The sequence below is a fragment of the Dermacentor andersoni genome, chromosome 6 (assembly GCF_023375885.2).
Source record: "Dermacentor andersoni chromosome 6, qqDerAnde1_hic_scaffold, whole genome shotgun sequence".
NCBI classification, from domain to species: domain Eukaryota; kingdom Metazoa; phylum Arthropoda; class Arachnida; order Ixodida; family Ixodidae; genus Dermacentor; species Dermacentor andersoni.
In genome coordinates, this window is record NC_092819.1 from 47,586,812 (window position 1) to 47,602,603 (window position 15,792).

Below are 15,792 nucleotides of genomic sequence, written 5' to 3' on the forward strand. Positions count from 1 at the left end.
TGCATATCACACACATGCATATCACACACATGCAAATCACAGACATGCATATGCACACTGTGCTTGCCTGCAGAAGAGTTGGAGCGAAACAGGAAGGAAGGTGTCTTGTTGCAAAGAACACTTTAAACACCCAGCACACAACAGCAAAGTAGCCTCGTATGCCAACTGTTGGGCATAACTTTAAAGGGCCCCTCACCAGGTCTGGCCATATTGAGCTGACAAGTGCAGAGCATACAATGTGCGATGATGAACGCGTCTGCAAAGTATGACATCACTGCCGGCCATGGAAAGATCTGAAATTTCAAACCGAACGCCGTTTTCCCTTCTCCTCTTAGCCGCTGCGCTCCAAGCCGGAGGATGACGTACACGTGCTAGTGCATCTATGTACATGTGTTCGCACTGTGACGTCGCTCGTGGTGACACGTGACTTCGAGAATTATTCAAGCCAACATCTGTTATTTTTGTAATATGTTGCCAGAATAGGCGAATTAAAGCTTAGAGAAATAAGAAAACACACAAACTGAATGTCTGCATGTTTTTGTTTTACTTCACAACCACAGCAAGACAGATGTACTTCCGTTTTGTCTGCTTGTTACCACCTCGTGCAGTCGCACGCACAGACACCAAAACTATGTTATTTTCTATCATGTTCCAGTGCGGGATCATGCTTTGTGATCTACTTGTGTCAGTATTCGTGTAGCACAGACTTATACCACTAGTCGGGTGTCCTTGAGCACAGCGTGCAAAATCGTGTGCTGCGTGAAACGAGACAACCACAACAGCTCGCACGCGATGCCATCAATGGAAGTGTACCACGTCGCAAAATAGCAAGGGAAAAGAAAAAAATGAAGGCGGGGCCCGTGACGCATACGTCACGAGCCCCGCCATCGTGATCCTAGAGGTCCGGTATGGAAGAACGCAAGGAAGGAATTTCGCTTGCGGAGGCTACATGGGGCAAGTGGAGAGAGCGTCTATGTTTGCAGTGAAGCTTGCCTCCTGAAATCATGGGTTCGAGACACTGAAATATTTCTATTTCGGCTATTACTGAGCTGATTTGAAAAATTTTTGTGGCAGAACGCTCCCTAGAGAGCACATAACAACTTATAGCATATAACCAAAATTAGCTGTGGGACCTGGTGAGGAGCCCTGTGAGACAGGAATACAGTAATGTGGATTAGCGAGCAAATGGAGGTAGCCGATGTTCTAGTTAACATTAAGAGAAAAAGAGAATGGAGCTGGGCATGCAATGTAATGAATAGGGTGTATAGCCGGCGGTCTATTAATGTTGCAGAATGGGTGCCAAGAGCACGAAAGTGTAACTGGGGACGACAGAGAAAGTAGGTCGTGTGATGAAATGAAGAAATTTGCAGGCATAAGGCGGCATCAGCTGGTGCAAGATGGAGCAAGTTGAGATCGCTGGGAGAAGCCTTCATCCTACAACAGACATAAATAGGCTGATGATGATGATGCAAACTGCTCATATTCTGGTACCACACATCTGGCTCATCAAGGTGGCACTACGCAGTTCCTTTGGAACATTCAATATGTAGCAGAATTATAGGCAATTCATTACTACATTTCACACTTACAATTCGCTGCAGCAGCTTGTGCATTATGCTGTTCTATGCTAAAACATTGTATTTCAAGCCCACGGCTATGGTTCGTATTACGACTGTAATACAGTAGAACCTTGTTAATATGATCCTGTTGGGTAGAATTTCCTGGTGCCGATGCTCGCAATCGAAACACAAAAAAATGACCTGATAAAGTTGCGCATTTCTTTACCAGTTGATGCGTTCCTGGAAAATACAATTTTTCAGTGCCGACGTTCAGTACACTGCAAAACTGTGATCATAGGATATGTTTTGTGGCTACTAAATCTCATGTAAGCAAGAAAAGGTTTGAGTAGCGCACGATCAAGGGCTGTAGCTGCCAACTGCAGCAGCTGAGGTTCTACTGTATATTACTTTTAATCTCTGGGTTGTCAAAGTATCCATGCCATATTGCTTTCATTTAAATACAGTACTTACGAATGCACCACCAATTTTTCTCATTTTGGTTTCTCTCCCATAGATGAACATGACAATGTGCTCTGCTCCTTGGTACGAAGACACCTGTCAATATGTATTGGCTTTCTCTTTCAACACCCATCTTGTATTCTTTGTTCTGTCCCTTTTGCCCTATCCTAAGTTATGGTCATGCTTCAATAAAACAAGTGAGGACACCCTCGCACAAAAGCAACATGTTGAAAGAGATTGAAACAAAGCAAATAAACAAGTGTGTTTCAGGAGTGCTCCCAACTGTCCATGTTATGTGAACTGCTTTCAACAGTTCAAACAAGCACCCTGACTCTACAGTACAAATAACTGTAATACGGACTACAACATAATAAGAATAAAAAAAAAGGCTTTGAAATGATCCTCACGTTTGAAAGCAGCTGGTGGAGAAGGCTGTGAAGGCAGGGGCTCCCTAGGCTGCAGCAAGGGCAGTCGTTTCTTCGCTACAGGCCTGCTGCTCTGTGCCACAACTGTTGTCATGCCGCCATGTGTGGTTATGAACTGGCAGTTGGAAGAAATCGGGACCGTGGTTGGCACCACAATGTTGAAAGAGCCGAGCGATGGCATTCCGCTGACCATCATGTTTGGGTAGATGATGTTTGAAATGGCTGACACTGCCCCACTGGTCAGCACTGAAGATGGTGCAAGCGCCTGCAGGTCAGAGGCGACACCATTGTTGGTGCACAGCATGACCTGGGCGCACTCCGGCATAATGACTACAGAGCTCTGAGCGTTGCTGGAAGCTGCAGGCAGCGGTGGTGGGGGTGCAACGCTGAGGAGAGAGTAAAAAAATTACTGCTTAAAGGCCAATGGCAAAGAAAGTTCACCTTAGCTAAACATGAGTAGCACATACTATTGAAGCAATATTGGCAAAGCTGCGCAGGCAGGTAATTGTCTAATTTTCCAGCATAATAGCCTTTAAATAGCACCTAAGCAGGCAACTCGGGGCCCAGGGTGATTAGCAGATATGATGCAAATACCAAATCATGACCTCTGAAATTTTTAGGGCACCAAGGGCCCCACTCAATCTCAGAGGTCATTCCCATGCAGTGCCTTGTTTCTCAATGTTTCAAGTTCTGCATCACTTCTGATGAACGGTAATGTTACTTTATTTTTCGAGTTACAGTATCACAAATGACTAGGTTTCCAAGCTTTTAATGGTCAAACACTTGTATTTAAATGCAAAACCTTGTGCATGGAGTCTGTTCTATGTCTATACTGTCTGCAACTTGGCTGTCTATGTTATCTGATATTTCAATGCAGTTGGCCTAAGAACAAACTTCCTTCCAAACTTTGAGTCGCCTGTGCCCAATCCATTTGAAATGATTTCAAATGAAGCTGTTTTGAATCAAGAGGATGCAAACGATACAGCATGACACTAAGTTTAAGTTTGTGTACTAGGTACCAGCTTGGAAGGAGCCTCACAAAATATGGTGATAGAGGTCAATGGTCACTCTATGCCAAAAGTACTGCATGCAGAGAGATGACTTTCACTGTACAAAGCTAGACTTAGACATGGTATGTGCGGGAAACTCCGAAATTGTGAAAGAAGTGTATCTTGACTTGATATGGTTACTGTAACTAAGAAATCAAGCGCAAATAGGCAAACGAAACACATTCCAAGCAAGTGATGTCTATAGCAAAAGCCTACCTACTAAGACATGTGCGTAAGGCAAGATCCAATAAGTCAAAAAGACCCTCATTACTTGCTTGCCACCAATGACATACCAAGTCATTCCTAGTAGTATACAAGTCATTAACAAAATGATTTCAATAACATTCTGGACGCAAGGTCTGCAGCTTCAACAAGAAACAAATTGTGGCTTTTATTGTCACTGCAGTTCACAACTCGTAAAAGCATTTCATTAGTGGATGCGAGGCATACACCACAAATCAGCTTCAGCAACCTGGAACTGACCTCTCAGTTTGGCAGAGGGCCTGTCGACGTTCTGGTGAGAGCACTGAATCAATGACATCTGCCAGCGTCATGCACTGCTTGGACCTGGGACTGTCAGATGACGCCGGTGGGTCGGGAATGGAGATGCAAGACACCGTCTGTCCATTTTCAGTGGCCTTTGAAACTAATTTTACAGTGGGCTTAAGCGGTGACAGCACAACTTTAGGCAGCAATGTTGAGGACTCCTTCATAAATGAATTCAGTGGCAAGCTCACTGGCACCCGGTAGGTTGTCACATCGTGGGGTACCTTGAAAGGAGATTTGGAAGTTGGCAAGGGTGGCAAGGGCAGCTTAGAAGGCAGTTCTGCTGGACGTCTCACGGCTGGAGCTTTGTTAGTACACTTGTTGACTGGTGCTACCTTGGCCATCTGTGGGGTTGTCTTAGGTTTCGCAGGAATGGCCAGTGGCATCTTGTTCTGAGTGCTTCCTACGTTTCCTGTGCTTTCCATCGAGCCTGTTGTGGCTCCGGAGGGAGGAGACTGTTGTCGTCGCTTGTTCTGAGCATTAATTCTTGGGGATCGTCTTGGTGGGGTTGCCGGGGTTGACCTGTGTGACAACACATGTGGTGATGCGTGTGGTGACGCGTGTGGTGATGAGTGTGGTGATGAGTGTGGTGACACTTGTGATGATGAGTGTGGTGACACTTGTGGTGATGCATGTGGTGATATGTGTGGGGACACCTGAGGGGACACCTGTGGGGACACCTGTGGGGACACGTGTGGCGACACATGTGGTGAAACGTGCGGCAACTTCTGCGGTGACTTCTGCGGTGACTTCTGCGATGACTTCTGCGATGATTTGTGTGGCGACCTGTGTGGTGACCTGTGTGGTGACCTGTGTGGTGACCTGTGCAGGTGCCTGAGTGGCGACTTGTGCGGTGAGGTGAACAAGCTCATTAGTTGTGGCGTTGTGGGCTGGGACTGAGGCCGATGCGAGTGGCATGGTGTCCTGGGACTGCAGTTTCCTTTTCGCTGACGTGACTTTGAACAGCTCTTGGAGGGTGTGACCAGTACTCCGTGAACCTCGTTTGTTGTGTCAAGCTTGTCTGCAAAGACAGAGTTAAAGAGTGAACACAGGAAAGCATCTGTTTAATGCTCTCTTTCGTTTATCTGGAATGCCATATTTTTGTGCCTATGTTTTTGATGTCAAACTACCATGGACAGAGATATCTTCAGCAAATTAAGAAACCATGGCAAGACTGTTAAATAAATACATAAAGCTTCTCTAATTATATGACGGCAGACTTTGCACTGTGATTCAAAACAAGTGGCTGCATATGAAATTCAATGTCCACACTCCTTACATGTTTCGACCAATATCATGAGAAGCCAACAAACACTGACACCAAGGACAACATAGGGGAAATTACTTGTGCTTAATAAATGAAATAAAGTAACGATAAATTAATGAAAATTAAAGTGGATGAAAAAACAACTTGCCACAGGTGGGAACCGAACCCACAACCTTCGCATTTCGCGTGCGATGCGAAGGTTGTGGGTTCGGTTTGTTTTTCACATTCCTTGCCGTGGGCACCAGAACTGTCTCGCTTGAGGTGGACACCTGAACTATTCCAAAGCGCAAGTGCACGTAAATGACACCATCCAAAAAGTGCAAAGTGCAACTGTGTGGCATCCCTGCGAGCACAGAGGTACATTTCTCCGCACGCATAGCTAGTATGGCCACAGTGGTCACAGAAAGAAGGGCGAAAGAAGGAAGAGGTGCTCCTTCGTTGCTAGCCGACACTTGCCTGGGTGGAGCATAGACTCGTGAAACCCGATGTGTCGTTGCCTCCGCGATATATATAAAAAAAATTCTCTCCTACATTTTTTTTATCGAGTGCTGTCTGAGGTTTTCCAAACCTGTGAGCGGTGGCATCCGCTTTCTGCACCTTATCGTGCACTAGCCTACTGTTTTGGCTGCCGTGAAGGGTATATGGAAGTGTAAGAATCCTCAAGACTTCCGAATACAGCAGACCCTCATTCGTAAGACATTTACGTAACGTGAAGCGTCGTGCAGATCATTGCGGCACGAGATGCCGACGCGAGTGGAGCTGGTGGTGTTTCAGCGGCCCGAGACACTTTTTGTTGTTTTCCTATTGCCTGGTGTTTTAAGAGGGCAACAGGAAACCAAAACAAAATCGAGCTGGTGGGCGATGCTGGATGCTGGCGAAGCAAACCGTGATATCCGCATCGCACAGCCTGCAGCAGGGAACGGTGGCACGTTTGGATTATCGCCTACTAAAAGCATGCAGTACGCTATAAATGCCACTACGCACCACGTGCTGTAAAACAAATAGGTGAAGATGCTTATCCGAATAGGTTTGGCGCCAGAAGCTGAGAATTGCGGCTTGTGACGGCCCATGCAGAGATATGCTGGTACTGGAATAAGAAACTGCACACAGTTGTTTTCATGAGAGACAGGTGGCTATATACCGTTCTCGATTGTGTGCGCTTTGTGCCTTTTCTTCACATAGGATCTAGCGGCTGGAAAACGTATACGAATGCACTCTGCAGCAGGGAACGGCAGCGCATTTCGGTTATCGCCTATTAAAAGCGTGCTACGCTTCTGACGGCACCACGCACTGTGAAAAAAATAGGCGAAGATGCTTATCGCAATAGGATTGGCGGTGATATCTGTGAATGCCACGTGCGATGGCCCCGGAGATTTGCTGGTACCAAAATGAGAAACTGAATGTGCGCCACCGTTTCCTGCTGCTGCGACGGGAAGCTATATACTGTTCTCAATGGCGTGCGCCTCTCACATTTTATCGTTTACATAGGACCTAGCGGCAGGTAAATGTATCATACGATGTAGGAACCAGTAAAAAATGAGCGTAACTTTATTGGGTAATATTTTGAGTTTTCGATTTCGAACGTTGGCTCCAGGAAAGCGTACGTAACTGGAATGTATCAATGAGGTTCTACTGTATTAGTTTGTAGTACTGAGGCATTGTTAACATGACACAGAAACTGAATAACAATAGTTTTTCTGAAAAGTTCAGTATTCTGAAATTTGTAGTACTGAAATATTTTACATTGAAACCATAAGTCAGGAGGAAATTTCTGAAAAATTCTTTGATCTGAAAAGTTTAAGGTAATGTTTGTAGTAACAAGGTTTAATTGTGCTTCGTTTCCTTTCTTTTTACGTTCTAGAGTAGTGAAAACATTTTAAATAGCCCATTTTGCCACATTGACAAGTTAGCGGCAGTGCTTTCTTTTCCATATTGACAGCAAAGATATCCTACGAGCGCAATATACAGAGACAATCGAAAATGTACATATAAAATATTTTCATGTTATGAGGCGATCGTCCAAGCGTGATAATACCGGAAACAGCCACTTTGTAACTTGTACACTGTATATACACTCGCAGCAATGTGGTGAATGCCTGTGGTGGCATCTGCTTCTTACGGCTTCATGTGGCATCAAAAAAATAATAAGCCAGCAAATATTGTGTGGAGTGCTGCAGCATCTGCATCCACAACGTGCAGTTCGGCTTTAAATTTCACTCCATGTAGCCTAGGCTTAACAATAAAAACTGCGTAGGAGAGAGACACGGAAACATGCTCGGTTCAAATCAACCGGAAGTAGAAAGCACTTGCATCACCGCTTGGAAGAGGTGGGACATAGCAATGGCTGCACGGTGTAAAAGTTGAAGGAGAACGCCATGACTCGAGGGGAGGGTAATGCTTAACCACTTGTACCTGTGTTATTATAACGCGCTTACACAAAATTTCTGTGAGAAAGCATTTCTTGAGAGATACCCTCTGCGTCTAGAGACAATTAAAGTAATTTAGGCCGGGTGCAGAGGCATATTCATTGCTTGATCCTATGTGTCCTGTGGATGCGCTGGGTTCATTGCAACATTTACGATTGAATGATTGATTGCATCGACTAACTGGGCTGCCTGTTTGACTGCATGATAGAGTTTAACTTCCCTGACTGACAAAGAGACCTTGAGAAACAGTGTGGTGAATGACTCTGCATCAGTTTAGGCCGTCTGATGTTTAATGTGCACTCAAAGCACACTGCATGATGACTGCAGCTGATGTCACTGCAAATGAAACCAATGACCTCGTGCTCAGCACCTGAATGCCATACCCACTCAATCACGGTGGTAAAGGAACAGGCTTCTAGAAGGAGTACTCACCCAAAACACTTGCGTCATTCTCATTTTTTTTTATTGGGAAGCTGTCAACCCAATAATACTATGGAGCCTCACTTCCTCGAGAGTGCACCATATAATTAATTATGTTACATTTCATTGCGACTAGTCTAAAATCTGCTCCAAGCACAGCACAGCTTCGGATGCAAAAAGGAGGTTATTTACGTGAACGAAACCTGATGTGGGGTACTGAACACCACTGAGTACTGAACACCACTGACGCGTATGCAAAAACTATACTGTTCCACTGAAACCCGAGTCCGTTGAGCACTGGACGGAAACTGGGTTTCCAAGAGAAAAGCGCAATTAGAAGGGCCAATCGGGCAGCTTTTGGCAACATGTTTGCCGCATGGTCTTCAAGCACTGCACTGGGCTCACTGGTGCACTCGAGTTGTTCGTGATACCCTTGTGACCTCCACCTCTGCTTTCGGTGATGTGAGCAGTCTCCTCTCCCACAACTGAAACCATGACGTGCTTGGCAAACACTGTGAATACAGCTCAACCACATTTAATGTAACCGCTTATAGTGCAGGACGAGATATAATGCGGTCTGTTCTTACTCCCGTTTATCTTCCCATAGAAGTCAATGTATACACATACTGGTTATAGTGTAGTTGTGCAATGAAATACCAATCAAATGCGGTTATATCAAATCCTGCAGACAAGTGAGGAAACGAGCACACCTCTCAACGAGATGTGCCAAGGAGAGAGTGACGAGGGCGATGCGGAGAAAGAGAAGGAGACACAGAGCGAGCGAACACGCAAGGAATGGCGGGGGTCTAAAAAAAAGAAAGGCAGCACCATGCTGCTCAGCGTGTGGAGGTTGCCTAGGTGACGGAGAATCCTTTTGCTCTGGCCACTTGTCTGTACCGAATGCATGCACATTGTTGCTCTTTGGCTCATCAGCTTGTGCGCAGAAAGTAAATACAGTCGCCAACTGACCTTTTCGGACACTGACGGGGTCGCAAAAATGTCTGAATTATTGGGCAAGCTGAGAAAATGAATTTTGATGGTAACATGAATTTGTTGTTTTTCACAACTCGAGCACCGGGAGAAAAATTGGTCAAAGCCGTGAATGCGTTCCGTGTTTGCCCATCGCAAGGCACGTCATCGCCAAATTAAGGTATCACGCATGTGACTTTAACTCTGCGACGTCAGTTTAACTGTGTTCTGCAAATTCGTTAGTATCAGTTCGGAACGTTGTCCACACACGAGCTTTTGACGTTTTTACCAGTACGTGCACATACAGCATTTTGCTATATGCATTCGTGGTAGCTGGCTGCTGATCGTCTATGAACCCCACTTCATGTGCGCTGCCATCAGTGCAGCCTGTGCACGTGATCTTGCGTCAGATCGACGAATATTCGTCTATGGGTACAAACATACCTCCAGGGGGAGCTTTTTGTGGCGGCATGCTGCCCAACGTCTCCGTCGACTAGGCCTAACAAGCACCATCTCGTAGGGATTTGGATGCCAAGTTGTGGTTTGGTGCAGAAATGTGTCACAGCAGCTGCGTGGAACTAGGAAATGGATTAACGACCTCACCAATGAAAGCAAGCGCCCATCCTGGTCCTAAGCTTCGTTTCCTGGACACATATGACTGCTTGCGCTATGTGTTTTGCATATGCTTCAACCACTGAAAAATGTTGTTGTGGTTATAGTGCAGTACCACTTATAGTGCGGAAATTCATGAGTTCGGCGACCTACATTATAAGTGGTCTATGCTGTAGGTCATACGAGACGTGGAACTATCAATTATTTTCAGTGTTCTCGAGAAACTAAAGCTTCATATCGTAATTATGGAGTCAACAGCCACCTAAACAGAAAAAGCGGGACGAAATGGTCATGTTAGTAGTCCTTCAAGAGTTGTTTGTTAGTGGATTGCAACAATAAACACATTGGCGTACCACATATCTGTGCCAGAGCTGCTTCAAAGACAGGGTCATTCTCTGTCTTGTGCAGTATGTCCTTGATTAGAGAGTCCGGCATGGTCGAGTCCTGAAAAATGCAATATAAGCTGTAGAATGACAAGGCACTGGTGCGTGTGTCAGGTCAGAGAAATAAGCAAAACTAAGGTTTGCACATCTTCAGCTGGGTGACGTACAATCTGTCAAAAACTGGTTTCCTTAATCCAAAAAATACAAGCTATACATTGAACCTCAATACAGTCGACTTGCGTTGATTTGACTCTGATGGGATCAAATAAAATTGATCGAATTATCTGACAGGTCGAATTAAACAGGATGCAGAAAAAATGCCAAAATGCACCACTAATTCATTTGGAAGTATTTGCCCGATTCTAACACACTCCAGAATCAAAAGCGCACCCAGTTTTGATGGGTCCAAAGCAATAAACTAACGTAGAAATTACATTAAAGTGTCTAAACAGGGCAGAAACCTAACATACACCGGATTCTTTAGCAAGAAAAATTGTTGCACAATGGCAATCAGTTTCCAAAAGTCAGCTTTGCCACACGTTATTTTTAAATTCAGCTTTACTGCAGTACATGCGTGTTATGCGGCAAAGCATACGAATGTTGTGAAGGCAGTTTAGGTATTGGAGGGTTTAGAATTTTGGGGGCCCCAAAGATGTAGCATCGAAGCCGCTGTGCATGCACGAGACGCAAACAGCGTTTGCGTTTTGCGTCGGGCACGCTACTTCACTGATTTGGCGGGAGCCCCAAAAGCTGCCCCAAGAGCTTTGCATCAACAAACATGGCGGCACCCAATGAAGAGACGACTCTAACCTAGCACCAAACTGAGCTCGACTCGCGGTAATGCGTGAAGTTCGCAAGCTAGAAGTGATTGCGGTTATTGCTTTTTCTCAACTAGCGTGTGTTATGAAGATGGATTCATTAGACGCCGCTGATTCCGAATTCGGTTGTCGATTTCATGGCTCGTAGGCCTAACACGGCTTAACTTGGCTGGCGAATGCACGTAAAGTTGGCTACTCAAAACTAAGCGCAGTCAATTGCTTGCTGCTAATATAATGACCTCTAAATTGTAATTAAATGCAGAAACACAAATGTCAAAACTGCTATTCTTATCATAAAATGGTATATTTTATCTAATTATTTATAATATGTTTTCTTTGATGCCGTAATCGCACTGCAAGCGCAAGACGCCATCCACAAACACAAAGCCCTATTCTAAAACTCTTCACTCCTGCGTGCCCCAACACCAACACCTGCAAAGCTCTTTGAGGCACCGAACTTTTGGGGCCCCTATTCTAAAGGTCTCTATTGCGTATTTTGTGTTTTGTACATTCAGCCCGATTTTTCTTGGAAAAAAGAAAAGGAAAGAAAATGTACGAAATCTAAGAAATTTAGAGGTTATGTTAGAGTCGGGTAAATGCCGTAATCGGACATTGCGAGCTACGGTTACTGCTTGAAAACCTTCCTAAGGTGGATTGAAAACGGGCATTTTCGATGGTGATAACGTGCGTTCAATGAATTCACTGTCCCCTCAGCTCTGCTGAGACTGACACTGTCCACTAAAGGGTTCACTATTGTGGTCACCATAGGGGTCAGGCGCATGCATGCTGACTGGCAAAGATCAAATTATCCGATGAAGGCCAATTTTAGGATCGAAATAAAAAAAAGTTTAGGCCCATAGAAATGCATGAGTGACGGCCGGAACGTTCGATCGGTACTGAATTAACTGAAAAATCGAATTATCCAGAGTCGAATTAGCAGAAGTTTGCTGTAGGTCTTTTAATCTCCTGACACTATATATTAATCATGTAAAGCTACATGTGGCATTGTACATGCACGGCTACCTCAATTTCTGTGCTTGTCACTTATTGACTTGGATAGTAAGGCCTAACAGTAAGGCAGTAAGGCTGACCATTAGTTTATAAACAGGTAATGTTACCTTCAGCGCTATGGCTTTCCTTCATGTCTTCAATAGAGGTATGGAGGAGTGTGTATACAAGAAAACTGTTCCATGAATGTATGTATAAGCAGTCGTAAGAGAGTCGCAGTTTGGGCCTTCCCTGTTCGAATGCATGTGGAACAATGAAACACTTTCACTTGACAACTGCTGGACTGATTTCAATGAAATATATTGCAGATGAAAGAAAATGCCATATTCTAGACAGTTTGGAATAGATTTTAGATCTAGGTACTCAACATTTATTTTTAATTGTTTAACCTTATTGATGCATAACTGGGCCAAGAGCAAGCACAGCATCAAGGGGAGACACTGCTCTTTGGAGCCAAAAATTGGCCCAAATATCTTTTTGCGTTCCTTTGAACCAGGATGGTGATGAGTATTTATCTTTACTTGATTGGATTCCTGTATCATACTTGACTGATTTAGCCTTTGATATATTTACTATGGACATGTCACGAAATGATTTTTCTTGTTTTCTCAAAAGAGCATTTCTGATGGTGTCACATTTTTGGAGTGATGATCTCTCTGGTTCTACTATTCCTATAACAATAATAATTTTCTGGCAGAAAGGTAGACAAAGAGTGCAGTAGACCTATAACATGAGCAAACATTATTGCAGAAATTTTCAAAAAGTAACAATTTGTCCTGGGTGTTCTTAATATGGGTTCTTATTTTAAAAAAATTGACATGCTATAACTTCGGCTTAAGTCAGTCTAGATAGAGCCTTCATTCTTATAGCACTGCAAACTCTGGTAATTCAACATCATTTTTTGTTTGTGTGTGACTCTATTACACCCTATATATAGTTTAAATAGCTCATCTGCAAGCTAGTTACACAAAAAACAATGTATACCGTAAGTTAGCACAGTGACATAGATAAACTCAGCAAGTTTCATCAAAATCTACCCAGAAATAAAAATTTTTTGAAGTGCTTTTCTGAAATTATTTTTTGGAAGGGACCACAAATAACTTCCAAATAATTGGCTAGCTTGGAAAAATGAACTGAAGCGGTAAAATAATTGTCACTGCCTTTTATGATACCAGCAGCAATGAAAATTTACTTAGTTAATTTTGCTCTGTGTTGTGCTTCGTTTAAATAACGTCTACTTGAAGCAGCATGAAGATCAAGGTCCTAGGACATTTTACATTCATCCATTGCACAGCCCAAAGTGTGTCGCATGTCGTCACAAAGTGCAGGTATGCACAAGTGACTGCACAATGCTGTCAATTTAGGCTGTGTTACGCAAATCGAGTTTGAAGTTTTTGCCTACGCACATGTTTATATTAGGCACAATCTTGCTAGGTGTTTGCCCACAGACCCTATCAGCACTTCTACGGCAGCCAGTTTAGCTAATGCGCATGATCTCATGCCCGACTGCTGAAGAGGCCTACTGATATGAACATATTGACAACAAAAATGCCACTACAGCTTGCCACCCACCAACTTGTTAGCTGGTGATAAATTTTTATTACGGCCATACGGCCTATGCTCTTAGACATAACCAGCACTGCTTCATCAGGATCCAGTGACAAAAGTTCCCAGTTTGGTGCAGAGATGATGAAAATCTCATAGTAGCAGTCATGCAGCATTTTGAGGGCCATGAAAATGCTTCATGAACATGAGTATGCGTATGGGCAACCTGAATGACCCCGACTGGCTCACAACCAGTATGTTTGTGACGTGCACGCAGATCATTTCTCAAAAATTGAATGAGCCATACAGCATGCAAAATTTTGGTCGCCATTATACATTGGTTCTTGAATATGGCAGTGCTGCATGATCAAGCAGGTCAGAAAAATTTGTTGGCAATTGTATATCAAAGTGCTGCAATGCACTACACCAAAATGCATTAGAGCCTTAAGAGGAAGCTTTAGCTCGGGCCCAACTCCGACGTGGCCTATTCAAATACATGTAAAATGCAAAAACGTTTTTCTGAGATAAACCCTGGACCAATTTCAATGAAACTTGTTGCATTTGAGAGAGAAAGTTAAATTCTAGTGACTGTTGGAAGCAGAATTTAGATTTGGGGCTTGAATTTTGTTTTAAAAATTTTCAAATATTTGACCGTTTGAAAGAAATAGAAGCACGAAGTTTACAAATTCATAGCTCTGCATCAAGAACAGATATCGCGGTTCTGTAAATGGCATCCGTTAGATCATTCAAAGCGGACAAATTCTATGTGTGATTTTACATCTTACGTGAATTTGTCACGTTGGCTACAAGGGTTCTGCATAAGCACAGTGTATTTTCATACTACCAAATTTTTTGACATTCGTATGTGACATATCAATTTTGTCAGCTTTAGATGCACTATTATATGCAACCCACAGAATTGTATTACCTCTTTTCATTATTGAGTTACAGAGTTGTAAACTTGATAGTTTAGTTTTCTGAAAATTTTCGATATTTGCCAATTTTTAATAAAAGATTGACGACCTAACTCAAAAATTCTAAACGGACAGTCACTAGATTTTAAGTATTTCTTTTAAATGCAACAAACCTCGTCAAATCTGGTGCAGCGGGTGGCAAGAAAAACGAATTCTCCTTTTACATGTATTTAGATAGGACCACCCGAGCTAAAGCTTCCTCTTAATGGCATTGCCATAGCATCACATCCACAACGGGCAATTGAACCTAGTGCTACTAAATCACCTGTGAGGTCAGCATGTCTCCAGTGTCAACAGGACCTTCTTCAGGGATGGGCTCCAATCGGGAATCTGTTCCTTCACTGCAGGTACCGTCTGGGCCAACCACAGCCTGGTTTATGTTCTCTGCCAACTTTGTTACGAATGGGAAGTTGTGCACCAACTCATCAAGCAGGGCCTGCACAAATAAGGAGAGGAAAGGTTGCTGCATTTCACACATATAATGCACACTTGCATGCAAACCATGGCCTTCATAACAAACCTTTGAAAAGATGTGAGGGTGAGGAATTGTCGAAATAAAAACTTTGCACCTGCAGACCATGCAAACTGAATAAACAGCTCTCAAACCATGATAAATTCACCCTGGCATAGTTGTCAGCACAGAGCACAGAAACAATCCGCCTCTTTCATGTTCCTGTGCTGCCCCTCTGACGCACACCGCTGTAAACGTTTTGGAAGGGTGTCGTGAATTTTGCCGTTTGATTTGTGTACCTGCGCCCATGTTGAGTGCGTGTCAGTTGTGCATTCTGTGGATCGCGATTAATTATTAGTGGTTTCTCCGGGGCAGCATGTCGTTCACCCATCAAGTATAGTGGGTGAATAGGCCCGAGTGCGCTGTTGGGCCGACGCTGCAAGAAGACTGCGTCAGCAACGTGTTTTTTGAAGTGTCGCTGAAGTGTAACGCAGGGGTTTATCGATAAATTTGACAGCCGTCAATGCAAGGTGGCAACTGCGTGCTTCACGGTGCAGCCCAGACCAAGCCCTGGCCCTTTTCTGTTTCAAAGTGGAGTTTTTGGCACCGCACCGACGTCGAGCTACCAGTAGAGTTTCAACGCAGTACATGACACGAGCGTTTGCAACAGCGCGCATCCAAGCACTTAATTTTTTTCTGGGGTACATCCCCCGATATCTGGCCGCGCGCACGTCCCTTCCAAAACGTTTCGCGACTAATCCGCTAGGGCAGGGCGCATGCGCCATCCCGTCGTGAAAAAGGCGGATTTAGTTGACATGTTCAGTGATCACCACGTTCACTCATCTTTGAAGCTCAGTGTCTTCCATAATAGATTATGCGCA

The 15,792-nt window shown here is 44.0% G+C and overlaps 1 protein-coding gene across 2 annotated transcripts in view; it reads right to left on the reverse strand.

Annotated features, from left to right (window-relative positions):
- The window catches only part of LOC126522038 (uncharacterized), a 66,133-nt gene that overhangs the window by 17,038 nt on the left and 33,303 nt on the right, over positions 1-15,792 (reverse strand). Inside the window, exons 10-14 of one of the 2 annotated variants that reach the window (XM_055066223.1) lie at positions 14,726-14,896; positions 10,086-10,176; positions 3,976-5,059; positions 2,634-2,829; positions 2,426-2,558 (exon numbers count right to left, since the gene is read on the reverse strand). In XM_055066223.1, coding sequence (XP_054922198.1) covers positions 2,426-2,558; positions 2,634-2,829; positions 3,976-5,059; positions 10,086-10,176; positions 14,726-14,896 — 1,675 coding nt within the window. Of the gene's footprint in view, positions 1-2,425; positions 2,830-3,975; positions 5,060-10,085; positions 10,177-14,725; positions 14,897-15,792 lie in introns of both variants that reach the window. The other variant, XM_050170815.2, reaches the window with a different exon arrangement.